This window comes from Marmota flaviventris, chromosome 2, assembly GCF_047511675.1.
Source record: "Marmota flaviventris isolate mMarFla1 chromosome 2, mMarFla1.hap1, whole genome shotgun sequence".
NCBI classification, from domain to species: Eukaryota; Metazoa; Chordata; class Mammalia; order Rodentia; family Sciuridae; genus Marmota; species Marmota flaviventris.
In genome coordinates this window covers 152,413,648-152,440,337 of record NC_092499.1, presented here as the reverse complement: position 1 = coordinate 152,440,337, position 26,690 = coordinate 152,413,648, and the positions used below count along the sequence as shown (strand labels likewise).

The 26,690-nt window shown below is 38.7% G+C and overlaps 1 protein-coding gene across 1 annotated transcript; it reads left to right on the top strand.

The window, feature by feature from the left end:
- Positions 1-10,992: 10,992 nt before the first annotated feature.
- On the top strand, positions 10,993-18,395 carry LOC114108316 (transient receptor potential cation channel subfamily M member 1). The gene is made up of 5 exons (XM_071607363.1): positions 10,993-11,076; positions 12,362-12,575; positions 13,617-13,741; positions 14,714-14,885; positions 17,960-18,395. The coding sequence occupies exons 1-5, from the start codon at positions 11,074-11,076 to the stop codon at positions 18,136-18,138; spliced, it is 693 nt and encodes a 230-aa protein (XP_071463464.1). The 5' UTR covers positions 10,993-11,073; the 3' UTR covers positions 18,139-18,395.
- The last annotated feature ends 8,295 nt before the right edge of the window (positions 18,396-26,690 follow it).

The window sequence follows — 26,690 nt, the reverse complement described above, 5'->3', positions numbered from 1 at the left end:
AACTTATGACCTTTGACTTTCTGAGTCTCACTTATTTAGCATAATGCTCTCCAGTTCCATCCATTTTCCTGCAAATGACATGATTTCATTCTTTTCCATAGCTAAATAAAACTCCATCATCTGATTCAAATGTATGATATGTCATGATCATTGTACTGTCATGTGTATCTAATTAAAACAAATTTTAAAAAAATTTAAAAAGAAAGAAATCAAACTACTTGAATTCATGTAAAAATTAAAAGCAAAATGCAGCCTGTAATTGAGTTTTTGGATTAATTAAAAAATATTGGAGAATTAAAAAATAAAATAAAATAAAACTCCATGAGTATATATACCACATTTTCTTTATCTATTCCTGTGTTGACAGACACCTAGTCTATTTCCATAATTCAGCTTTTGTGAACTATACTGCTATAGAGATGGGACATGGGTGTGCATGTATCACTCTAGTGTGCTGACTTCACAGACATATCTTCTGTCTCTGTGGCAGAGTAACCTACTAAAGAGAGTTTGATATTTGTTTAGAATTCTTATTGTCTTTAGTTGGCATATAGTCCAAATAGTATGACCCCTGTGTTTTTATAAACAAACACAAGTATGCTCTCCCAGTTTCTCTGGGAAGTGAGGCATGAAATGCAAAAGGGGAACGCATATTTCCTTTCAGTCAGAGAGCGCTCTGCTTTGCTATTTGAGCTGGGCTGCTCTTATATTCCACATGAGAAGAGTAGGCCGAGGACTTCTGAGGCTCACTTCTCTGCACTTTATCCTCTGAGTGGACGCTTTCCTCTCTTTAGTACAAATGTTTAGCACCAATGACATAGTGTTCAAGCAGTCATTATTTGGAGGGAAATAATAACAGTGTTGCTTTTGAAGGTCCCTGAACAAAGTTTTATATTATAATCATTCCAGTTATTCAAAAAGAAGCCAATTGATCAGCTGTTTCTGAGATCTCCCAGAAAGGCTCTCCAGGGAGGGACCTGAAGATTCTACCTGTAAGACTGGAAATGGCTCTTGTGAAGCAACAGTTGGGTATCAAGTTCTTGACCTGGATCATGTCAGGGGGCCTCTGTGACATTGTGTTGTCACTAGGAGGCAGCCTCCGAAGAGACAAGGGAATCTCCAGATCAGCAGCTTTGCCCTGTGGTGAGGCAGCAGGAAGGCAGCACTGAGGCCAATTCCACTAAACACCTCACGTCATACCCTCGTCTCAGATCATACTGTGATTCTGCCCAGGGAGACTGTGGGCAAATTACCAAGGACATCAGACTGTGCTGGCCATAGATTTTCTAAGATCTGACTCAGGATTTGTATGCTAACCATCTCCATTTCCAAGCATCTGCCAAACAGTCCACTACTGCCCCCAGAGACATGCACACAGACACAAATACCAGACACATACGCATACCACACATGTCATACACAAACCACACAATACATTGTACACATACCACATACATAACACATACCACACACTTACACCACACAAACACATATACCCCATAGATGCATGACACACATATACATACCACACACATAAATACCCACTCACATAAACACTCATCACACACCAGCGTACACACATTCATTCACCAAGCATACATCATACACACACATACATAGACTCAAATACATCATACAACACACATGCCACAAACACACAAAAACCACAAATGCACTCTGAGCCTGCCTTCCACCCTACTCTGCCAGGGACTTCTGGGTTCCTGCACCTTTGCCTGCTGGTACACCCTGCCCTCCCTGAGAAGGCTCTTCCCCCTCTCTCCACCTACTGACTCCCACAGTCCTGGGAGACTGTTGGAATCACTTTCAGTTTACAGCTAGCAGCTAGAAGCTATGAGCAGCTCGGAGTGCTTGAAGAATCTACACTCATTCAGGCCTGATAGGAATGCCTGCAGGATGGGATGCTCTGCTCTAGCAAGCCGTTAGTGAAACCTCATCCTTAGCACTTGTGGTTAGTGTTGCCAAGCTGCCAGGCCAGGAAACTGATAGCCAGGAGCTTCAGGCATGAAACTCCTAACTTAGAAAACCCTCTCCCCTAGGGACAAGGACCCTTCCTGATGATAGCAATATTTGGAGCATCCTCATAGAGCGGTTACATTAGGCAGAAGATGATTAGCTTATGGATACTGGCACGCCCCACTCGAACCCTATAACAATTGTATGCATTCCAAAAATAAACTGAGCTACTGGACGACAACTTGAGGATTGTCTCCTGCCAGTTCTCTCACCAGCTTCCAGAGTCTGTGTGTTGATTCCGTGTCTCTACCCCACCCCCACCTCCCCACCCCACCCCCTGCGACTGAGGTAGCAACTAACTGACCACACAGTGCCAAGAATGTATGCAGGCGAGAGAAAGGGATTCAGTTTCATTTTGTTGCATATGGATTTCCAGTTTTCCCAGCACCATTTGTTGAAGATGCTATCCTTCCTCCATTGCATGCTTTTAGCCCCTTTATCAAATATAAGGTAGTTGTAGTTTTGTGGATTGGTTTCTGTGTCCTCTATTCTGTACCATTGGTCCACCCGCCTGTTTTGGTACCAGTACCATGCTGTTTTTGTTACTATTGCTCTGTACTATAGTTTGAAGTCTGGTATCGCTATACCGCCTGATTCACACTTCCTGCTTAGAGTTGTTTTTGCTATTCTGGGTCGTTTATTTTTCCATATGAATTTCATGATTGCTTTCTCTATTTCTACAAGAAATGCCGTTAGGATTTTGATTGGCATTGCATTAAACCTATAGAGAACTTTTGGTAATATCGCCATTTTGATGATGTTAGTTCTGCCTATCCATGAACAGGGTATATTTTTCCATCTTCTAAGATCTTCTTCTATTTCTCTCTTTAGGGTTCTGTAGTTTTCATTGTATAGGTCTTTCATCTCTTTTGTTAGGTTGATTCCCAAGTGAATTCAAAATGGATCAAGGAGCTTGATATCAAATCAGAGACGCGCCGTCTGATAGAAGAAAAAGTTGGCTACGATCTACATACTGTGGGGTCGGGCTCCAAATTCCTCAATAGGACACCCATAGCACAAAAGTTAATAACTAGAATCAACAAATGGGACTTACTCAAACTAAAAAGTTTTTTCTCAGCAAAAGAAACAATAAGAGAGGTAAATAGAGAGCCTACATCCTGGGAACAAATCTTTACTCCTCACACTTCAGATAGAGCCCTAATATCCAGAGTATACAAAGAACTCAAAAAATTAGACAATAAGAGAACAAACAACCCAATCAACAAATGGGCCAAGGACCTGAACAGACACTTCTCAGAGGAGGACATACAATCAATCAACAAGTACATGAAAAAATGCTCACCATCTCTAGCAGTCAGAGAAATGCAAATCAAAACCACCCTAAGATACCATCTCACTCCAGTTAGATTGGCAGCCATTATGAAGTCAAACAACAACAAGTGCTGGCGAGGATGCGGGGAAAAGGGTACACTTGTACACTGCTGGTGGGACTGCAAATTGGTGCAGCCAATTTGGAAAGCAGTATGGAGATTTCTTGGAAAGCTGGGAATGGAGCCACCATTTGACCCAGCTATTCCCCTTCTCGGTCTATTCCCTAAAGACCTAAAAAGAGCATGCTACAGGGACACTGCTACATTGATGTTCATAGCAGCACAATTCACAATAGCAAGACTGTGGAACCAACCTAGATGCCCTTCAATAGATGAATGGATAAAAAAAATGTGGCATTTATACACAATGGAGTATTACTCTGCATTAAAAAATGACAAAATCATAGAATTTACAGGGAAATGGATGGCACTAGAGCAGATTATGCTAAGTGAAGCTAGCCAATCCCTAAAAAACAAATGCCAAATGTCTTCTTTGATATAAGGAGAGTAACTAAGAACAGAGTAGGATCGAAGAGCACGAGAAGAAGATTAACATTAAACAGGGATGAGAGGTGGGAGGGAAAGGGAGAGAGAAGGGAAATTGCATGGAAATGGAAGGTCCTTCAGAGTTATACAAAAGTACATACAAGAGGAAGTGAGGGGAAAGGGAAAAATAATACAAGGGGGACAAATGAATGTCAGTAGAGGGGGCAGAGAGAGAAGAGGGGAGGGGAGGGGAGGGGGGATAGTAGAGGATAGGAAAGGCAGCAGAACACAACAGACACTAGTATGGCAATATGTAAATCAATGGATGTGTAACTGATGTAATTCTGCAATCTGTATATGGGGTAAAAATGGGAGCTCATAACCCACTTGAATCAAAGTGTGAAATATGATATATCAAGAACTATGTAATGTTTTGAACAGCCAACAATAAAAATAAATAAATAAAATTAAGAAACCAAAAAAAAAAAAAAAGAATGTATGCAGGAGACAAGAATAACAGAGCCTTTTGATATGATCACTTCCCTCCTTTGAACCTCCATGTGAGGGTGCTCCTGATGACTGAGGATAAGAAGACACACACAACAAAGCCAGCAGAGGCCGTTGTGGCATCCGGCATGGGTGCGGCCACTGCTCTAGGACCCAGCCCCAGCTCTGCTGTCCCTTTAGCTTGGTGTCTCCTCCACCCCTCATTTGCCATTTCCAGATGGTGAACAACACTTGTCCTGTAGTTCATGTCCTCAGAAGTCCCCACAACACCTTGCACAAAAAATATCTTCAACAGATACGGGTGCTTAGGTTCAGCAAATGGGAATCATATATAATATGTTCCAAGCCTTATTACTAGCAAGGCTTAAGTCCACCTTGATTGGAGGTGACTATTTAGACATATGCCTGTTAGTGTCATATTAGTTTTATAAAAGTAAAATAATGAACTCTGTCGATGGTTTGTGGATAGATCAGTCTAATTTTTATTTCTTTCTCTTTCAGGGTCAGAAAGCTTGGATAGAGAAAACATTTTACAAAAGGGAGTGTATTTTCGTAATTCCCAACACCAAAGACTCAAACAGGTAAGTTGGGATCCATAGTTAAGATATTATTCAGACCTGGGAATATCAACTATTCTCCTAGTATTTGGGGGAAAGGAGGAGATGAATCAAATAGGGTGACCAGAATCTAGTCCCCAAATTAGTCACTAACAAGGCAGTCACTGAGCTAATAAGTTTCTTTGTTAAGATATAAATAGCCTTAGAAAAAAGTGTCTATCACTTTCTCTAATATGAACTCTCAAAACCAGATGGTCCTACAGTGTTCCTCTTACCCTTAATGAGATCAAGAACTTGAGAATTTTGGACAAATGTCCAGGGTATCTTCTGGGCTTCCTCAATAATTTCATAATTTAGATGAAAAGGAATTTCCATCACAGGACAATATGGGTGGTTAAGGTAATTAGATATAATTTTCTTAAAGGGCTTAACTTGTACACAAATGTCAAACAATTTCATTCACATATATGAAATTTCATCTGTTATTAGCTGAAGATAAGGCCTTCTGAAGTCATGCAAGAAATCAGAGATGGATTTAACTAAAACATTTCATTTCTGAGGGAAAAAAACTTGTAAGGCTGAGTTTAGGGATGGGAGAATTGATTTATCCATATATTAACCATGAAATCCATCTACCTAACTGATTTTGAAGTGCACAGACTCTTAGAGATCACCTGGATCAAATTTTACACATGCAATCACAGTTTCCCCAAGAAGTCCCCAAGCTCCCCTGCCCCACATACTACCCTGCACATTCTTCTTCCTACTTGAACCCCAGTGATTGTCCCTCAAGATAGAAATGCCATTATGGTACAATGCCAGTGATCACACAAGTCTTTTCTTTATTGTCCCTCTTTATTTTGTGGCACCTAAGCTCTCCTTAATAGTAACTATCCATGCTAGCCCCTGTTAGCACCTGCCAACATGACAGCCTGCCACACAGCCAAGTGGTCAGGCAGCAGAAGAGGCAGAAGAGCTTCAGGACTCACACACATATCTCCTCTGTGAGCTCTATGCATTCTCTAGCATGGACTCCTAAAATCTAGAATTTAAACAAACAAAAACTATTTAAAGCCCCTGTGAATAGTCTCAAAGGCAAACAACAAAGGGAGAAAAAAGCTTATTCAAGGAAATCTACTGAAGTTTGGTAGAAGAAATCTGTGGAATTTAAACAAAGAGAGTTTCCCCAATCCCAGCTCAGCAAGGTGGAGACTCTACTCTGTTATAGCCTAGAACACAGGACTCCCTCTACCCTCAGCTCCCAATCAAAACTCCTTTGTCCAGAGAGGAGCAGGACTCTGGCATTTCTCACTCAGTCCTCTGCTACCTATTGTTGAGGCTAAGTCCTGGGTGAGAGCAGTTGAGAGGTGAGAGCTCCCTTCCATCCAAATCCCATGTACATGAGCAGCAGCCAGAGAAAATAGGAGTAATTATACTGATTTTTGGAGAAAATAGACATTAAGGCAAAAAGTGTTGCTAGAGATAAAGAGGATTTTTTTTTTTTTTTGGTACCAGTGATTTAACCCAAGGGCATTTAACCACTGAGCCATATCTCCATCCCTTCTTAAATGTTTTATTTAGAGATAGGATCTGGCTAAGTTGCTTAGGACCTCACTAAGTTGCTGAGGCTGGCTTTGAACTTGTGATCCTCCTGTTTCAGCCCCCTGAGCTGCTGAGTTTATGGGCATGCATTAAGAGGAATATTTTTAAATGAAAAAGGGGTCAACCCACTAGGAAGTTATATGCAATTGTAGACATATATGTGCCAAAATAACAGCATTCCAAAATACATGAAACAAAATAACAGCATACCAAAATACATGAAGCAAAATTGACAGCAATAATGGTAGATGTAAGTAATTGAACAATAATAGAGTCTTCAAAAATCCCCTTTTCAATAACAGAACCCTTGGAAGATCAACAAAGGAATAAAAGACTTCAGCAACACTATAAAGCAACTAGACTTAACAAACATCTATAGAACATGCCACCCAAGAACAGAATCCACATTCTTCTTAAGTGCATGTGGGAAGATGCTCTGAGCTATGTTCCAAAATAGACCATATGTTAGTTCATAAAACAAGTCTCGATAAATTTAAAAGGGTAGAAATAATACAAAATATGTTCTCCATCCATAATGAAATTGGAAATAAGAAACCAATAAGAATGAAAAAGTTGGGAAACTCATAAATATGTGCATATTAAAGCCACATACTCTTAAATAACCAATTGGCTCAAAGAAGAAATCAAAAGTGAAATAATGAAAATGTCACAACATGCCAAAACCTAAGGAATGCAGCTAGAACAGTGCTGAGAGGAAAAAAAAAATTGTACTTGTAAATACCTACAGTAAGGAAGAAGAAAGTTTTTAAATAAATAACCTAACTTTTTACCATAAGAGACTGGGAAAATAAAAACCAACTAAGACTAAAGCAAGAAAACAAAAAAATTCATGTTTAAATTGGACTTCACTAAAAAGAGAGAATAGAATAGATAGTCTATTCTATTCTGTTCTATTCTATTCTCTGCCCTCCATACTGGAGAAAAGAGAATTTTTGATAGAGAAAATCGATGCCATCCAAAACTGTTCTTGGAAAGGATCAAATAAACTGACAAACCTTTAGCTAGATTGATGACAAGAAGGAAGACTGAAGTGACTTGAATAAGAAGTGAAAGGTGAGACATCACTACCAATTTTATATAAACAAAAATGAGCACAAGGAATATTATGATTTGTACACCAATGAATTGGATAATTTTCATGAAATGCACAAATTCCTAAAAAGACCAAAACTAACACAAGAAGAAATACACAATCTGATTAGACTTATAATAGATAGAGATAGAGGATAAGTAATAAACAACAACCACCAAAATTCCCTGCTGGTAGTTGACTAGTAATCAATAAAGTACAGGTTCTGGTGACTTCTCTGCTGAATTTTAAAAACCATTGTAGGAAGAGTTAAGATCAATTCTTCACAAACTCTTTCAGAAATAAAAGAGAAGAGTATATTTTCCAACAAGTTCCATGAGGCCAATACTATACTGATACAAAAAGTACAAAACATTATTTAAAGAAATTAATAGAGACTTAACTAATTGTGGAAACAAAAAAAAAAATCACAGATTGGAAGATGTATCATTGTTAAAGTGGCAATACTGTCTAAATGATATGCAGATTTAACTCAATTCCTGTTAGAATCTCAATTAATTTCTTTGTAGAAACTAACAATCCGAGTGTAAAGTTCACACATAATTGTACAGAACCCAGATAGTGGAAACAATATATATATATATATATATATATATACATATGTATATATAATATAAATTTTGATATATATATATATGATTATATCAAATATATATGACTTTGATATATATATATATGAATATTTCAAATATATATGAATATATATATATATCACATGTGCGTGCACACTTACATAAGGGATTTATATCCAGGACATACAAAGAATTTTTACAATTCAGTGATAAAATAGGTAAATAATCCAAGTTTTTTAAGTGGAACTTGAAAATGTTCAGGTGGAATGTTCAAGTTGAATGGCAAAGACTCTGAATAGACATTTCTCTAGGAAAGATATTCAGATAACCCAAAAACATATGAGATGCTTAACATCATTATTCATGAGGGAAATGCAAATCAAAACAACAATGAACTCCTACTGCACACCTGGTAAGATGGCTAGAATAAAAATGTCAAATAATCAACAGTGCCGGAGAGGGTATGCAGAAATCAGAAGCCTCATACACTGCTAGTGAAGATGCACAGTGGTGCAGTCCTTTTAACCTGTGTGGTGGCTCTTCAAATGATTAAACATAATGTAACCATATGATCCAGTATTTCCACTCCCAGTAGAAGAAAAAGTATGTGTTCCCACAAAAACCTGTATATAAATGTTCATAGCAGCATTATTCATGGTAGCCAAAAAGTTAGAACAACTCAAATGTCCCTCAAAGTACAATAAAAAGTTTATCCATCTATATATTGGAATATTATTCAACCACAAAAGGGAATAGTACTGACATGTGCTTCAACACGGATGAATCTTGAAAGCATGCTAAATGAAAGAAGACCTCTCTCCACAAAAACTTCATCTTATATGACTCTACTTATATGAAATATGTAGAAATCTGCAGAGATAGATGTATGTAATGTAAAAAGACCGAAAGTAGATTTGTGGTTAATGTTGTCTGTGGGAGGGAAGTTCACATGTAGTTGGGGATAGAAGGTAGATGTTCAAGTGGAATGGTGATTTTCAAAATGTACAATTTCGGAGGTGCTGAAAATGTTCTAAAATTGACTGTGGTGGTGATTGCATATATCTGTTAATACTAAAATCCATTAAATCATACACTTTAAGTGAGCAAATTGTGTGGTATATGAATTATACATCAATAAAGCTTTATTTTGCTGGGAGTGGTGATACATGCCTGTAATCCTTGCAATTCAGGAGGCTGACACAGGATGATTGCAAATTCAAGGTTAACCTGGGCAACTTAATGAGGCCCTGTTTCAAAAAATAAGAGATAGGGCTGTGCCTCAGTGGTAGAGTGCCCCTGGGTTCAATCGCCAGTCCCCTCCACCACCCCCCCCATGCACACACACACAGTTTAAAAAGAAGGGAAGGTTGGGAAGGAGTGGGGAGGAAAGGAGGAAAGGTGAGGGGGAGGGAGAAAGGGAAGAAAGGAGAAAGGTGAAGGAAAGGAGGAAAGAGAGACAGGGAGGGAAGGAGAAAGCGAGGAATAGGAAGAATAGACATTTCTCTAAGGAAACCTGGAATGGTGGCTCATGCCACTAATGAATTATCCAGAAGGACAGGAAGAAAATTCCAAGGCTGCCAGCATGAGTACAGAGAGCACATGCACGTGCTCACACATATCGTCCAATAAAGACATCCTCTCTTGTCCCAAGCCCACGTTTCCCCAGATCTCCCAGTCCCTGGCTCCCCCACCCACTTGCTGGTGTGCATGACTGCCCTCAGGAAGTTCCTCATCCCAGAAGCAGACCTCCCCTCCCTTCTTTCCCATGTCACTTACCCCTGGGTCCCATCTGCAGCAAGACATCACTCCAGGCTACTGCTTGGAATTCTGCTGTTCTTCCAAGCAGACATTTCAAGTTTTGGTGGATCTAGTTCACATAAATACGTGGCAGCTGAAAGTGACTGAGTGACAAAGGAAACCCTAAGCTAGGCTGCTAGGAAAGGAAGCTACACAAGAATAAGGATCCTGCACGGAGAAAGCTGGAAGAGAGAACACCATGAGAGCACACAAGGCTGGCTGAGTCATGGAGAGATGCTATAGAATGAGATCCCTGAAGCCAGGAGGTTATTGCCCAATGGGACAGCTGCACAGGGCAGGAAAAGACATACTGGTGCTTATTGGAATACTTCCAATATTACCGGGTAGAGAAATGTTTTACTAAGTTCTGGAAGGTCAGAACTTTTACTAAGTTCCTATGTTCAGAGGGCATGATTGCATTATATCACAGAATATTCAGTAATGTCCAGAATGTTAAGCTCATATGAATGTCATCAAGACATCAAAAATATTTAAAATATGTCCAGCAAGGAAAGGTAGTCATCCAATATAAATAGAATAGTATATGAATAGATAAGCATGGATTATCTATCTGGATAAGTACCTCTGATTGGGCCCAACTCACCTATTCAGGTTAATTTACTTTTGCTAATAGAAGGGAAAGGAGAAAAATGTTTTTGAAAGACTCTGCTTTACCCAGCGTGGTGACACACTCCTGTAATCCCAGTGACTTGGGAGGATAACAAGTTGGAGACCAGCCCTGGGCCACTGAGCAAGACCTGTCTCAAAAAATAAAAATGAATTCAGTAATAGAGTGCTCCAGGGTTCAATCACCGGTACAAAAAAAAACCAGAAATGACAACAAGTAAAAGACCTTTCTTTGCTTTTTTTTTTTTTTTTTCAGGTGTTGCTGTGGTCAACTAATCAACCAGCATATCCCCCCTTTGCCTAGTGCAACACCCAGCAAAAATGAAGAGGAGAACAAACAGGCGGAGACTCAACCAGAAAAATGGTCTGTCAGCAAACACACCCAGAGCTACCCAACAGATTCCTATGGGATTCTTGAATTTCAGGGTGGCGGATACTTCAATAAAGCCATGGTAAGGGGGGGCATTCGGACATGATGCCATGGGAACCACAGCTTTCATCAGAGGCCTGTCCCCCAACTCCCAGCTACAGATACCTTCATGGGTTGTGTGGTTCAGTTCCTCCTAGATATTTCACTGCAAAGCCAAGGAATATATCTGTGTTCATGGATTTTTAGCAATGAGACTTGGAAACTGGACATCATTGTATAGAACATGCAGTATCTCAAAGATTCCAGGCGTGTGTTACCTTTCAGTCAATTTGGAATAATACTCCATGTGCCCAGTCAGACCATTTTTGAAATTTCATTTTATTTCACTAGTCTGAAATCATCACTAAAATAAAATTCAGATGTATTCCAAATACCACAATACAGGGTCTTCTGGAATAGGGACCCTCTACATATTAGCAAGACATGAAGAAGCAGCTTATAAAGACTAAGGTCTCTGATCATTAACTCCTTCACCTTGAAGAGGTGGTCATATTCAGATGTGGGACCACAATCTTCTTTCCCACTCACTCAATAATATCCTTGTCCAACTTCTTGAATCATTGTTCTAGCTAAGCTAGCTTTGGAATTAATTCTTCCAAGGTTACTGTTGCCAGATAAAATACAGGATACTCAGTTTAAATTTCAGAAAAGCAACAGATTATTTTTTTAATACAAGTATGTCCTAAATATTGCATGCTTTATTGCATTTAGTAGAAATATTAAAGTATTTTTCATTATTCATCTAAAATTCAAATTTAACTGAGTGAATTAGTCTGTTCAGTTGCTATAACTAAATATTTTAGACTGGGTAATTTATAAACAACAGAAATTTATTGCTCACAGTTCTAGAAGCTAAGAAGTCCAAGATGAAGGTGCCAGCATATTTAGTGTCTAGTAAAGTCTCACTCTCTGCTTCATAGAAACTCACAAGAAAGAAGGAGTAAACAAACTCCCTTGGACCTCAGGGCATTATTATTTAGCTTTTAGGAGGTGAGTTAGTCACTCCTGTAAGTTAATCTATTAATATTTGCATTGGGGATAAAGTTTCAATATATGCGTGTTGGGGAAAGACAAACATTTGGACCACCGTATTGAGTATCCTGTATTTTTATTCATTAAACCTGACAACTCCTCCCAAAGTTGCCTTTAGTCACTCAGCTACAGACCCACATAGGGGTCCCTGGGACACAGAGAGAGACAGACAAGACAGACAACTCCTACCTGGACATGAGCAAAAACCCTGCAACCCCTCTGGCAAGAGAAGCAAAACCAAGAACAGGTGCTGAGCATCACACACTCTTTTACAGTATATCCGTGTATCCTATGACACCAAGCCAGATTCCCTGCTTCATCTCATGGTGAAAGATTGGCAGCTGGAACTCCCCAAGCTCTTAATATCTGTGCATGGTGGTCTCCAGAACTTTGAGATGCAGCCCAAGCTGAAGCAGGTGTTTGGGAAAGGTCTGATCAAGGCCGCCGTGACCACAGGGGCCTGGATCTTCACAGGGGGCGTCAGCACTGGTAAGAGCAGGCCCTTCCTTCACTGTAAATGTACATACCCAGAACTCACTGTGGACCCCCAAAAGCTTCCTAGTAATAATGGTCAGAAGACAAAATATGTTGCATCTTGATGTTAATTGTGACAAAAGTGAAGTCTTTATTCCATAGATTAAAAAAAAAATTTAGTATGATGCATTTTGTTTAAACAGCAAATGTCATAATTCTGTTAGCTTTCTGTCACTACAATAAATGCCTGAAACAATCAACTAAAAAAGAGAAAAAGTTTATTCTGGTTTACAGTTTTAGATGTTTTAGTCCACAGTTAGTTGGCTCCATTGTTTTGGTCCCGTGGTAGTGTATAGGTTCAATTCATGGTGGGAATACATCAAGACCAGCAACAAAAAAGAGAAGAAGAATAGACTGGAGTCCTGCAATCCCCCTTAAGGGCACATCCCCAGTGGCCTAAAGATTGTACACTAGGCCTCACCTCTTAAAGTTGCCACCACTTTCCAACAGCACCAAGTCAAGGGCCAAGCCTTCAACACATGGGTCTTTGGGGGACATCCAAGATCCAAACCACACAATAATAATAGTAACAAAAGTAATATCTCTGGGTCAACTACTATGCACATTTCCTTGAACTGAGCCCTGGGTGAGCATCATATTCAATTAGACTGTTAAAAACCCTTTCTCCAGTTCATGGTACAGTAAACTGAGGCATAGAAAGGTTAAGGAACATGCCAGGTGGTCTGGTTCTCACCTTTAGCTGAATACAGTCAAGGACTGTGAAAAAAGACCCCAATGACATTCATCTTTAGGTTTTAGAAACATGTACAGTAAGTCCCTGGCCAGTTGCTTTGGTTTGTTTTTGTTTTCCCTTTTCAAGGAGAGAAAGCAGGACTAGCAGTTAGTATAAGCTCTGATAAAGAGAACTATGTCTCATTCATCCCTGTTCCATAGGGAATGTAGGGGTTCATAGAAGTTGTCTCTGAAGTTCATGACTGGTGGTGTGATGTGAGGGGAAGTAGAAGTGACTAAAATGTGACTCATGGCTGCTCACAGGTGTCATCAACCATGTGGGGGATGCCTTGAAAGATCATTCCTCCAAGTCCAGAGGCCGGGTCTGTGCTATAGGAATTGCTCCATGGGGCATGGTGGAGAATAAGGAAGACCTGGTTGGAAAGGATGTAAGTGTGTTCTCTGAAGACATTGATAATTTTTAAAAACTGAAGTCTGTATTTTTCAATAATTATAGATTCACATGCAGTTGTAGGAAACAAAAAAGAAAGCTCCCATCCACCCTTTGCCCATTCCTCCAGGTTTTGCATCTTGCAAAGCAATAGTACAACATCACAGTCAGGACAGCGACATACACTCAAGGTACAGAACATTTCCATCAACACAAGGATCCCTTCTGTTGCCCTTTAATATCTATATCTAATTCCTTCCCACCTCCATTTCTTCCTTATCTCCTGGCAACCACTAATGTACCACACATCTCTGTAATTTTATCAGTTCAAGAATATTACATAAATGGGATCATACAGTATAAAACCTTTGGAAAATGTTTGTTTTTTTTTTCCACTCTGCATAACATTCCTCCAGATTGTCATATGTATCAATAGTTCCTTCCTGGGCTGGGTGTGGCTCAGTGGTAGAGCGCTTGCCTGGCATGTGTGAGGCACTGGGTTCAATCCTCAGCACCACATATAAATAAATAAAGGTATCATGTCCATCTACAACTAAAAGTATCTTTAAAAAATAGTTCTTTCCTTGTTATTGCTGAGTGCTAGTCAAAGGTATGGACTTATCACAGATGGTTTGCCTATTTATCTGTTGAAGGTCATCTGGGTCATTGCAGTGGATCAATTATGAATAAAGTTTCCAAATACATTTGTGTTCAGGATTTTGTGTTAATATGAATTTTCATTTTTCTGTAATAAATAGCTAGGTATACAATTGTTGGATTGCCATTATCTAAAAATAATTATGTTTTTGCTGTCTTAATAGAGCAATTGGAAAAAAACTTGAATAAGTAGGATAGAGAAGTGAGAATGGGTTTAAGTGTAGTCATTACAAGCACATGTATTCCATTTGCTTCCCCATTAGTCTTAATATTAAAGTTCTGCAGCTCTGATTCATATTGTGCATTTTGTCAGGTAACAAGAGTGTACCAGACCATGTCCAACCCTCTGAGTAAGCTCTCTGTGCTCAACAACTCTCACACTCACTTCATCCTGGCTGATAATGGCACCCTGGGCAAATATGGTGCTGAGGTGAAGCTGCGGAGGCAGCTGGAAAAGCACATCTCTCTGCAGAAGATTAACACAAGTAAGTTCTAGCCAAGACCACAGTACCACCATTGGACTGACACCACGATCATGAAAACCAAGCTGAGAAGGAAATTGCCCAAGGCTATTGAAAGCTTTAACCTTGATTCTTGCTAGATCAATAGAAAATGACTTATTTAGACCTTATGTCTTAGCCACCTGCCAACATGAATTCACTGAGCTCCATGTGATGTTTTGCTCCAAGTTCACATGTTGGTGCAAGAAACAACCTTGCTGTTGTTGTCATGGTGATGGCAGCACTCATCATTTTGCCCTGTGGTTCTTTTTCCCTGTAATTACTGTCATTATTTTTTAAACGTTTTAACAGGAAAAAAAACAATTCTCACTCAAAGATTTAGTATGATTTCTTACATCAAATAGTAAGTGTTAAACATTATTAAATATCTCTATAACTCTGAGTATCTGACCCAGACTAAGATGACCAGAAGGGAAGACCTATAGAGAGGGCTGCAGGGGCTATTTGCTTCATCATCCTTGCTGTTCAGGTGCACATCCCTAGGGGGAATAGCCACTGCTGGGAGACATTGGAGCTCAAACTAGAGATAAAAGAAATGAATCCAACCAGAAGAAACAATAAGAACTGGTTAGAATTAAAATAACTGGTGTACTCTTTTTGGACATGCCCCTTTTCCAACAATCCTTACTGTCAAACAATTGCTAAAGGATCCTGAAGAATATTCTGTTTTTACCATAACTGGTGAGGTTTTTGTGCAAGGCAATCTAGGCCTGTTAAATGATCTTTGTAGAGCATAATTTAAAGGATTGTGATACTGCTTAAGTAGTTAGAATGGGGATGACCTACTGCAAAAACTTGTAGGTTTCTGAGCAACAGATCTTGATGGATAAATTGGTTGAATTGGTTTTTGTTCTTAACATTTTTAATTTTTCTGGACCTGAAAGTTTTCGTGTTGGCCAACTTCACTTGGTCATGTGACTTGTGGGCTTCCCTTTGTCATCCTTTGCCTAGGGCTTTGAGTGGGGCAGGGACAGCAAAGGGGTGCTCAGTCGTCACCTCCCACAGCATGCAGCTTCAGGAAGTCCAGCCTAAGCCAAGAAGAACCAGTTCCATTATTTTTCTAGAAAAGAAGGTGATTTGGCCACCATATTTCCTAACTTGGGTTGGAAATCTCAAGGGCAGAGTTCATGCCATCTCAATCCATTTTCCAGTATCTCTTATTTAGGACTTGGTATAAAACAGACTTTCATTGCTTATTTGCTGAAATGAACCTAACTGTAATTATTCCTGTACAAGACAGAAAAATATCTCAAACTATTTAAGCATCCTGACATAGAAATGCACTGTGAAAGCAAACCACAAACTCTGACTTCACCTACTTGAAACTCTCAAATCTTCTCATAACCTTTGCTAGAAGATTTTATGTGAAGCTCTTGAGAACTGTGGCATCAAGGATACTTTTCTTACTTGTTGTTTGCTAACGTTAATCAATTAATTCACATCATTAACAGACATCTGGTGAAACAGTCTCAGAGTACAGCCAGCCCTGCATATCCCTGGGCCCTGCCTCCAGGGATTTGAACAACTACAGATGGGAAATATTCAGGAGTAAAAACTGCATCTTTACTGCACATGTACAGCCTTTTTTTCCCTTATCATTATTCCCTAACCAATACAGGATAATAATTATTTACATAGTATTTGCATTGTATTAGGTATTATAAGTCAACTAACAATGATTTAAAGTGTATGGGAGAATTGTGTAATTTTGATACGATAGTATAACATCTTATATAAAGGGACTTGAGTAGCCTCAGATTTTGGTATTCACAAGGGGCAAGTCCTGGAACCACTGAGGGACAACTCTATAATTAGTCCTGGTCAGTTCTTTGAACATTGTGGAGAAGGCATATTTGTCACTCTTACTATCCACTCACTCAGAATTCCAGCTTCCTAGAATTCCCTGTCACTTCCTGCTTCCTAGAGCCCATTCTGCTGGTTTTACAAGTTATTAGCATGCAACTATTGTGTTCTTAGAGAGTCCTATTATCAGATAATAGGTTTTTTTTTTTTTTATGGGAGAGGGAATACTCAGGGAATAATCCTTTAATCAATGAGCTAATAGTAGTCAGTGTGTTTGTTTCTAAGATCATTTATGGGTTGATTATCCCTAATCTGAAATTCTCTGGACCTGAATTGTTTCAGATTTCAGAGTTTTCAGATTTGGGAATACTTGCAGAGACTGTACTAGGTGAGCATACCTCATCCAAAATTCCAAAATCTGAAAGTTGAAACATTCTCCATATGGGCTTTCAGATTTTCAGATTAGGGTTGCTCAGCCTGTACTGCCATATTGTAGGCACTGAAGGCAGAAACAATAACAGCAACATACCATATTTACATGCCACTTAAAGTTTGCAATATACTTTGATAGCCAAAGATTTTCTTCCATTTTGGATCTCTTGCTCCTTCAAGAGAGAAGGGGGTCTTAGTAATTATTCACCTTTTACAAATGGTCATCTAAGTCTCATGGTGGTTTGGTAATTGGCCCAAGGGTGTTTTTGTTTTGGTTTGTACTGGGGATTGAACCCAGGGGTGTTTAACCACTGAGCTATATCCCCAACTTTTTATTTTTTACTTAAGACTAATTTGGGAAAGACCAGGGACTGAAGTGAGCTCTCCTGTTTCTGGCCTAGACCCTCCTTTCACTGCTTCATTCTTTAAGGGAAAGCCAGTCAGGTGGGAATTTCAGACCCCTAGGGCAGGACAGAGAGGGCAGAGTATAGTCCAGTGCTTCTCAGGGCTCACCTGTATGCCAGGTGAGTTATACATGGAGTTCAACCACAGGGGAGTCAGAAAGTTTAGGATTTTTGAGTTTCTGGGTTTTCCAGTGAGACCATAATACAAGGTTTGAATGCAAAAATGAAAACAATCACGATATTCCTGAATTCCTTTCCACCTCAGGGTAAATACTAATACCACCTGGAGCATCTGTCAAGTTGCAAAGTTTGTACTCTTCACCATGTTTCAGGAATTAAAATGAGACTGTAAAAGGTGCTAAATGTTGGTCCGAACAGTGAATGTGGTTTGTGTTGCAGGACTGGGGCAGGGTGTGCCGGTCGTGGGCCTCGTGGTGGAAGGGGGCCCTAACGTGGTTTCCATTGTCTTGGAATACCTCCGAGAAGACCCTCCAGTCCCCGTGGTGGTCTGTGATGGCAGTGGACGAGCCTCGGATATTTTGTCCTTTGCACACAAGTACTGTGAAGAAGGAGGGTAGGATTTCTGATGTGTGTTGAAGGGTGGGTTCTTAATGCCTTGTTAGGCCAAAGAGAACATCTGAAGTGATCTGCTTAGACATTCCAAAAATGCTTAACCGAGGAAGATTTGCTAGATCTCCTCTCCCATTCCTGTCAGGAGCATCTTGTTTCTGATAGAATTCTCTCTCTGGAAGAATACTCTCCTTTCCAACTTCATTTTCCTTATAAGGTTTACAACAAGGCTGGAATTTGAGACAAGTGTGAATGCATTTTTTGACCACGGTGACTTTTTTTTTTTTTTTGTCTTCTATGCAGAGATACCCTCCTCCAATAGTTTCAAATAAAAATTACCAGATGAATATAGAGATGTCTGATTGATTAAAAAATGAGTTGAACTTGCTTTGTTTTGTTCTCTTTTGCATTTCCTTTGAACAGGATAATAAATGAGTCCCTCAGGGATCAGCTTCTAGTTACCATTCAGAAAACATTTAATTACAGTAAGACACAATCACATCAGCTGTTTGCAATTATAATGGAGTGCATGAAGAAGAAAGAACTCGTAAGTGTCTTGAATTTATTTCCAAACAATCTCCACAGAGAGAATTATGTTTCCTTTTCTAATTCTGCCCATGTGTGCTTGATGGAGTTGTTCATATTTTAGTTCAGCCTCTTCCAAGAGGCAGTTTACAAATCCACACTAAATTGATGGTTGTGTCCAAGTGATGGAAGCAAAACAAGCTCGCACAGCGGCAAGTCCCAGGTGCTTTCAGACGTTAGCAAATATGAGGTGACATCACACAGCTTAGTGTTTCAAAATATGAATCAGATTTAAAGACTTGGGGGAGAGCAGCATATAACACCCTTAGATGTGCTTACAAAGTTGAAATCATTTCACTTTCCAAATGTCATAATTGTTTCCCACTTCTTACTTCCTGTGTTCATAGGAAATGAGAACTCCTTGTGCAAATAAGGCATCTTTAAATTTTTTAATTTAAAAATTTCCTATAAATATGTCCTATTAGATTAGATATTCTTTTATCATCTCAGGTGGCTATTTGGATATTGGAGTGTAAACCCTGAATGGGCTTCCCCTTCTCAAGGGCTGGAGCAGATCACATAAATCCAGGCAAGCATTCACAGTCAGTAAGAGCGAAGTTGTAACTCCTGGAAATCAAAAAGACTTGATTTGGAATTGTTCAGTTCTCTGAATCATCTCATCACACATCAGTCTCTATGGTTGTTTTTTTTTTTTTTTTTTTTTAAAGCACCTCTACCCTGACTCTTGTTTTCAACTCTCTCTCTCACTTTAACTTTCTTCACAATGCACTTATTTGCAGGTCACTGTGTTTAGAATGGGTTCTGAGGGTCAGCAGGACGTGGAGATGGCAATTTTAACTGCACTGCTCAAAGGTGAGCTCTCAGGAAATGGTGATTCCTGTCCTTTCAATGCCAGGCTGCCCTGGGGCCATCTCTCTCTTCTCTAACTGGGGATTGTGTCTGTTGGTTTCAGAACGCTGAGCCAGCCATGCTGTCTGGAGTAATCTCAGCACAAAACCACACTAGAATAAGACTCCAAATGGGTTTCTGAAGAGCAGGGGTCTGTAGGTGCCCATGGACCATGGTGGGATGAAGTCAAAACCATTTCCATTCGTAACTGCTCCATTGAGGGCTTCTATTCACAGTGTAAACATGAACTGGGGTTTCTTTGCATTACTGCATTCTGCAGGGCTCTGTTCAATTTCCCTATCCCGCCTATAATGACAGGCTTGGAACAGGCACTTGTGAGACAGCTTCTGCTCTGGGATGCATACTTCCTTCCTGCCTCTCAGCTAGACTGGGGCCATGAGCAGGGGGTCACTGTGGGCTGGCTGCCTGGCAGTGCCACACTGGTCTTCATGTGGGCCAAAGGGCTGGTACTCTTGAGAGGGGTGTTGCCCCTTGGCCTGGCCTGGCAGATATCTGGGCAATCCCAAAGTCCCTGCCCTTTTGCAGATGTTCTCTTGAGTTACTAGATTCTTCCTCTGTTCCTCCATGGAGATGATACAGAGCTGACTTGGGAAGAAATTGGCTCCACCTTCTTCTCAGGAAGCTCTTGGAGAATGTGGAGTGCTTAGCCTGGGCCTTAGTAGTAATCAGGAGTGAAAGCAAAGGCAGCAATTAGTTCCAAAGGGCACATCTGCTCACTGCCCAGCACCTGCCTAACCCAGGTGATCCCAGTCATGGAGTGAAAAATCACTCTTACTTCTTGCCTTTCCAGGAACCAATGCATCGGCTCCAGATCAGCTGAGCTTGGCACTGGCTTGGAACCGTGTTGACATAGCACGAAGTCAGATCTTTGTCTTTGGGCCCCACTGGCCGGTGAAACTAAGTGTTTTCAATCCTTATCATTTATTGTGACTTTGTAAAGATGATATTAGTACGTTCCCCTTTGTGACATGGATCTCAGGAAATAATCTGGGGTTTCTAATGATCTGATGGGTGATCACTAAGATTATTAGATGCTATTTAACTTCAAAGAACAAAAATGAATTAAGAGCTATGAGCACTAATTTCAGATTCAAACTGATCTTCTTTGAGGAAACTAACCAAAAAATCTTTTATCATTGTTGGTCAAAGTGGGTCTTTACCCTTTTAAAAAGGAAAAAAGGAAGAGAGAGAATAGCTCATTAAAATTAAATACAATACTTCCAACCATGGCATTGATTTTTCAATTATGTTCCATGAAACCCTGGAGGCCTAGAGAACTATGTGTGTGAGTTGTGTATGTGGTCTTTCTGTGTAGCATTTTTAGTGTTTGTGGTGTGGTTTAATTATTGTATGCCACATATGTGTGGGCTGTGTGAAGGTGTGATGTGTGGTGTGATGCATATGCAGTTTAGTGTGTGATGTCTGTGTATGTGTGTGTAAAGTATGGGGGTGGGGGTTTAGCATGGATGATATGTAATATGTGAAGGAATGTCTGTGTGTGAGATAAGTTGTGGATATGTCATGTGAATAAGGGGGTGTCTATGTGATATTATGACATATTAATGAGTAATGTATGGGGTATGGATGGTATAGTGTGTGTGTGGTTGGGGGATATTTTGTTTGTTTATGATTGTGGAGATGTATAGTGAGGAGAGACAGAGTGTGGGGTAGTTGGAAAGTACAATAAGTGTGTGTGATGTGATATGGGACAAGCTGTGTGTGGGGGTGGGTGTACATGGTTGGGGGATATTTTGTGTTTGGCTGTGAGTGTTAAAAGTGGGGATACATATATATGAATGTATGTATATATGTATATAAATGCATACAGGGGCTGGGGTTGTAGATCAGTGATAGAGCACTTGCCTAGCATGTGTAAGGCACTGGGATCAATGCCCAGCACTACATAAAAATAAACAAATAAAATAAAGGTATTACTACAACTAAAAGAAAAGCTGATTTTAAATAAATAAATGCATACATATAAACATACATATATATTGATTTTGTGTATGTATACATACAGGTGGGATGTGTGTGTGTATGTGTGTAAATAATGGCCATGTGTTATAAGCAGTTCTGGGCCTCTTATTTCTTTAGTCAAAGCAGCTTCTTTGATCTGTTCTTCAGATTTGGTTTCAGAGTGAATTTTGGTTTGCAAAGGACTCTCCTGCTTATACATGAGGGTAGGGTATTTAGAGGATTCATGTCAGGCTTTTTAAAATCATATTTCTCAAAACATGCCTAGAATTTTGCTGTACAAATGCACTTCACTTTTTACAACAATTTTTTTAATCAAACGGGTATGAACAATTTATGAATAAGTCTGTTAAAGAAATAAGGTGTTGGGAAAAGGGGTGTTTGTGCATGTTGCTTATTGAATTACCTAAATTAAGAAAAATGGTATGATACCTTAAACACTTTAATTTCTTTCTAATATTTTGGTTTCTCAACTCTTGGTAAAGGAATTCAAAGCAAAATGAATTATTTCATGAATGGCTATGAGACAGAATGCTGTGGCAGAGAACCTAGAAGATTCCAGAATGAATTGCAAAGGAAGGGCTTGATACTCAAGAATATCTTGAGAATTTCTGTTTAGGAGGAATGTCCCCCCATCCAGTATCTTTGATTTATTATTATTATTTTTTGAGAGAGAGAGATAATTTTTTAATATTTATTTTTTAGTTTTTTCGGTGGAAACACATCTTTATTTTATTTGTATGTGGTGCTGAGGATCGAACCCAGCACCCCGCACATGCCAGGAGAGCGCACTACCGCTTGAGCCACATCCCCAGCCCCACTTTATTATTTTTTCAGGCAGCTTTCCAGGTCATCTACAGAGAGAGAGAGGAAGAACTATGTTTTCCAAATTACAGAAAGAGCTAACCAGGGATCAGTCGGAGCACTTGGTGACTTACTCTAGAAAAATGGACCTGCCTGGCCTAACTTGACTGCCTGCATCTGATCCTCTCGAGACAAAGGCAACAAGTAATCTGAAGAAAGTATCTAAAACTCAGACAAGCAATCGTTCATGCCCCCACCATAGAACTAGAAAATCCACAATACTGTGTTTGTTTTATAACTTTTTTCCCCACTCAATATTATTAGTGTTAAATGTTTTCCAGCCATCTTTCTAATGCTACTTTAATAAGACTTGGTATTCTTCACTTTCTATTTTTCAGTTAATATATAAATATGGTTTTAAAATCAAATAATGAAAATGAGCATACAACCACAAACAGAAGCTTCCCTGCCCCACCTCCCAAATAATTTAACTGACTCTATTGTTTCCTGGCAGTTGCTTGTGTACATCGACAAAATACGTTTTATCATTGTTTCTTGATTAATTACACATATAGACATATCCGCCAATTCTTCGTTTGGAAATAGAAGGATGAGACTCTCTTGCACTGCTTCCACCTCTCCCTGCTCCTCCTGGATTTGACGGTTACCTGTTTAATTGTTTCACTGGTCACCTTTATAAAAGTAAAGAATACATGACACCCTCCACTTGTTTCATCAATTTCAGACTCTCATTTTGTAAAATGAGGAAATCAACTTTATATTTCTCCTTATACCATCAGCCTTCCTAAAATCAGCCTTGCTGTTTATGTGGCCAATAATGTTTACAAACCATTCTTTAATCATTATTAAAAGTTCTGTCAATATCTTGCTCTGTAGTCATCATGGAGCTTTCATACTTGGCCTCTAAAAATGGAGACACCAACAGATTTTACATTGTCCTGATTGCTGAAAGATTGTTCACTACTGAACCTCATAGTAAACTTGAACTCAAAGATAAGGAAAGGCATTTCTAGTTTTTCTTTGCATTTCTAATTAATTCTCTTTTTATCTTCTTAATTTGCCTTCACATCATTAAGACTTTTCTATTGTTTTCATCATTACTGTTCATTTCTTAGAGAATCTTTCAAATCCTATGATTTCAAACCCAGCTGTCCTGGATGCTCTTGAAGTCTATTGCACCACTGTTGGCTTCAGATATCCCTTTACTTGTCTATTCTTTTCAAGACTCCATATCTTTCTCCCCTTCAGATTTTTTCTTTTCATTTTTCTAGAATAAATCATCAAGTAGTTTTTTCATAGATACGGAAAGAGTATTTTTCTGTGTCTTTACATGTCTGAAAAAGTCTGCCACACTCAAGACTGATGATTATCTTACGATTCTCATTTGATTATAGATGAACCATTGGTTTCTCTCAGATATACTTGAAAACTTGCTCTTTAATTCTTGGTGCTTTGAAATTTCACAAGGATATGTCTTGCATTTCAAACAAATGCAAATGGAAGTGTCTAGAGAATACAATTTCAAGCACTCACATCTCCAATCATGTATGCATTCATTTTGTTTGACTGTCAAAGTCCCGTTTTTACTGAAGACCCAAGTCAGTTCTGTGAAGTTTTCTTCTAATGCTTCTTTGAGTTTTTTCCCTTCATTTCCTCTCTCTTTTTTCATCTAAAATTCTTGTTAGATAAACATTTAGTGGTGCCTTCCTCCTGGACTGATCTTTCATTTTTTCATTTCCATCTCTATCATATTTCTATGTGTTTTTTGAAAACTACTCAGTTTTTTATTTAACTTTTATATCAAATTTTAGGCAATTGTATTTAAAATACCCAAGAAATCTCCATCTCATAGATGCATATCTGGGGATACAAATTGGATTTTAAAAGTTCACTTTTTTCCCCTGAATGATTTCTGTCTTATCATTAGTCAGTAGCTCCATTTGTTCATTTCCCCCCCTTTCTGTTGTGTTATTGACTTTCTTAAGTGTTGTAGACCCTTGGTTACCTATTCAGAATGGGGGATGGGATTGCTGAGTTAGTAGGGGAACCTATTTTGCTAACAGGGCTTTTCTCATCCCTGAGGGGATTGAAATGGAATTCCTCATCTAGGAATGATGTGTACTCTTAGTATAACAGAGAGTTTGTTGTAGGAAGGACTTAAGAATTCCAACACAACAAACCAGTCCTGGTCTGATTTGTTGCACTTTACTAGTCAAATTTCTTCATTTCATATCTTCTATTATTTAATGCAAAAATAAAAGCTTACTGAGAGTATAATGGTGGTTACTAGGGGTGAGAGTGTGAGGGATAGAGAGATCCTGGCCAAACAGTATACAGTTTCAGTTAGATGGAGAAATCAGTTCTGGAGATCTATTGTACAGCATGGTGTCTATAATTAATAATAATATATAGTATATTTGAAAATTGCTGAGAAAGTAGATTTAAAATTTTTCATCACTAAAGTATAATAAGTATGTGAAGTAAGAGGTACATTAATTAGCTTGATCTAATCATTCTACAGTGTGTACATCTATGAAAACATCACATGTATGCCATACATATGTCATTTGTCACTGGTAAATAAATAAAAATAAAATGAAAGGTGCCCCAATAAAGCCCTTTGTTAAAACACGATTTTAAACATAGCAACAAAGAGAGAGAAATGTTTGATAAATACAAATAATAAAGATTTTTATGTATTTATATTGAATCATAAAAAAAATTGGGTTAACAATTATTGAAGGAAAAAAGTTACATTTGGTCTGAGCAAAAAAGAGGGAGGTCTGGAAACATCATGACTGCTGGACACTTTAAAGACAAAAACTATCTGAGTCTTTTTAGTCACCCTCTCTGAGGTTTGGGGAACATGAAGAAATGTCTTCTGACTTTTCAGGACAAGAATTATTTCCAGTTGTGGACATGAGGCCTGCCCTGATAGAACTGTGAACTCAAATTATAAAAACTAATATAAAAGATATTAGGTAATTATAAAAACTAAGATAAGAGATTCTATCTTTCATAATTATTGATAATATCTACTGATGATGTTTGAGTCATACACTGAGTTTTATCCCATGTATTTGAACATTACTGGATTCACCCTCCCAATTCTGAAGCAGCTCTAAATGTCTTCATTTTATATTTGGGGGGATGAGACCCAAGAAGTTAAGTGATTTTTTCCGTATGTTTGCTCAAGAGACTTTTAAATAGTACACACATCAAAGAATTCCAAAGAGAAATTTTTAAATATTTTGAATTAAATAAAAATGTAAGTGCAACTTATCAAAGTTTGCAAGATGCAGAAAAAGCAGTGGTTTGAGGGAAATATCTAGCACTTACATATCAGAAAAGAAGAAAGTTTCCATCTATAGAAATTGGAAGAAGAGTAAATTAAATGCAAAGCAAGCAGAAGAAAATAAATAACAAAAATTTGAGTAGAAATCAACAACATTGAAAATAGAAAACCAATTGAGGAAATCAACAAAATAAAAATATAGTTTTATTAAAAGATCAGTGAAATTAATAAATTTCTATCCAGGCTAATTAAGAAAAAAAAAAGAGAAAAGACTCAAATTAGTAATACCAGAAATGAAAGAGGAGACATCACAAAGATTCCATGAACATTAAAAAATAAGAAAAAAAATATTATAGACAATATCTCTAGCAAGTGATTGTTCAACCCATATTTGAGGTTGTAAAGGAGTAATTCCTCTCTCTGGATGTGGTTTATGCCATCTCACATTCTTTTTAAAGTATGGCATTCACAATTTAACACTCTATGTTAGGTGCAATCTCACCTGCAGCCCTGAGGACGGTCACCTGCCTTGTGCTGTCTCTACACTTTGGGAAATATAGAAACATACCATCTTTTCACACAATTTAAGTTTTATCTGCAGAAAATCCAAAGAATTTTCTCATGTATACCACCTACTAATCCACATGTCCTTCATCCTGGAGTTAGCTGTTCTTGGATCAGATAGTGATGTTGTATTTAAGCTTGCTAGATTCAGTCCATCATGATAGCCTGTCAAGATATTTAAAATTCTAATTATATCTTCCTTCTTACTTTCCTCAGGACTAAAGAAATGACTTAAGCAGCCTGTCCCTCTTTCCAGTCTATCCCTCTTACTCTTTGAGATTCCTCTAGAAGCTTCACTTACAAGTTATTTTTGTTGGAAGAGCCATTTCTAAAAGTGATACCTAGTACTCAGTCTCAACATATAAAACAGATGAGAAACAAGCTCAGTTCATTTTATAAGCCACCTTCCTCCTAGAACCCCCTGAAACCCCTCCTCAGAACTCA

Coding starts and splice junctions, on each gene's coding strand:
- LOC114108316 (XM_071607363.1), top strand. Junction 13,742..14,713: donor AAGACCTGGTTGGAAAGGAT/GTAAGTGTGTTC, acceptor GCATTTTGTCAG/GTAACAAGAGTGTACCAGAC. Junction 14,886..17,959: donor TCTGCAGAAGATTAACACAA/GTAAGTTCTAGC, acceptor TTTGTGTTGCAG/GACTGGGGCAGGGTGTGCCG.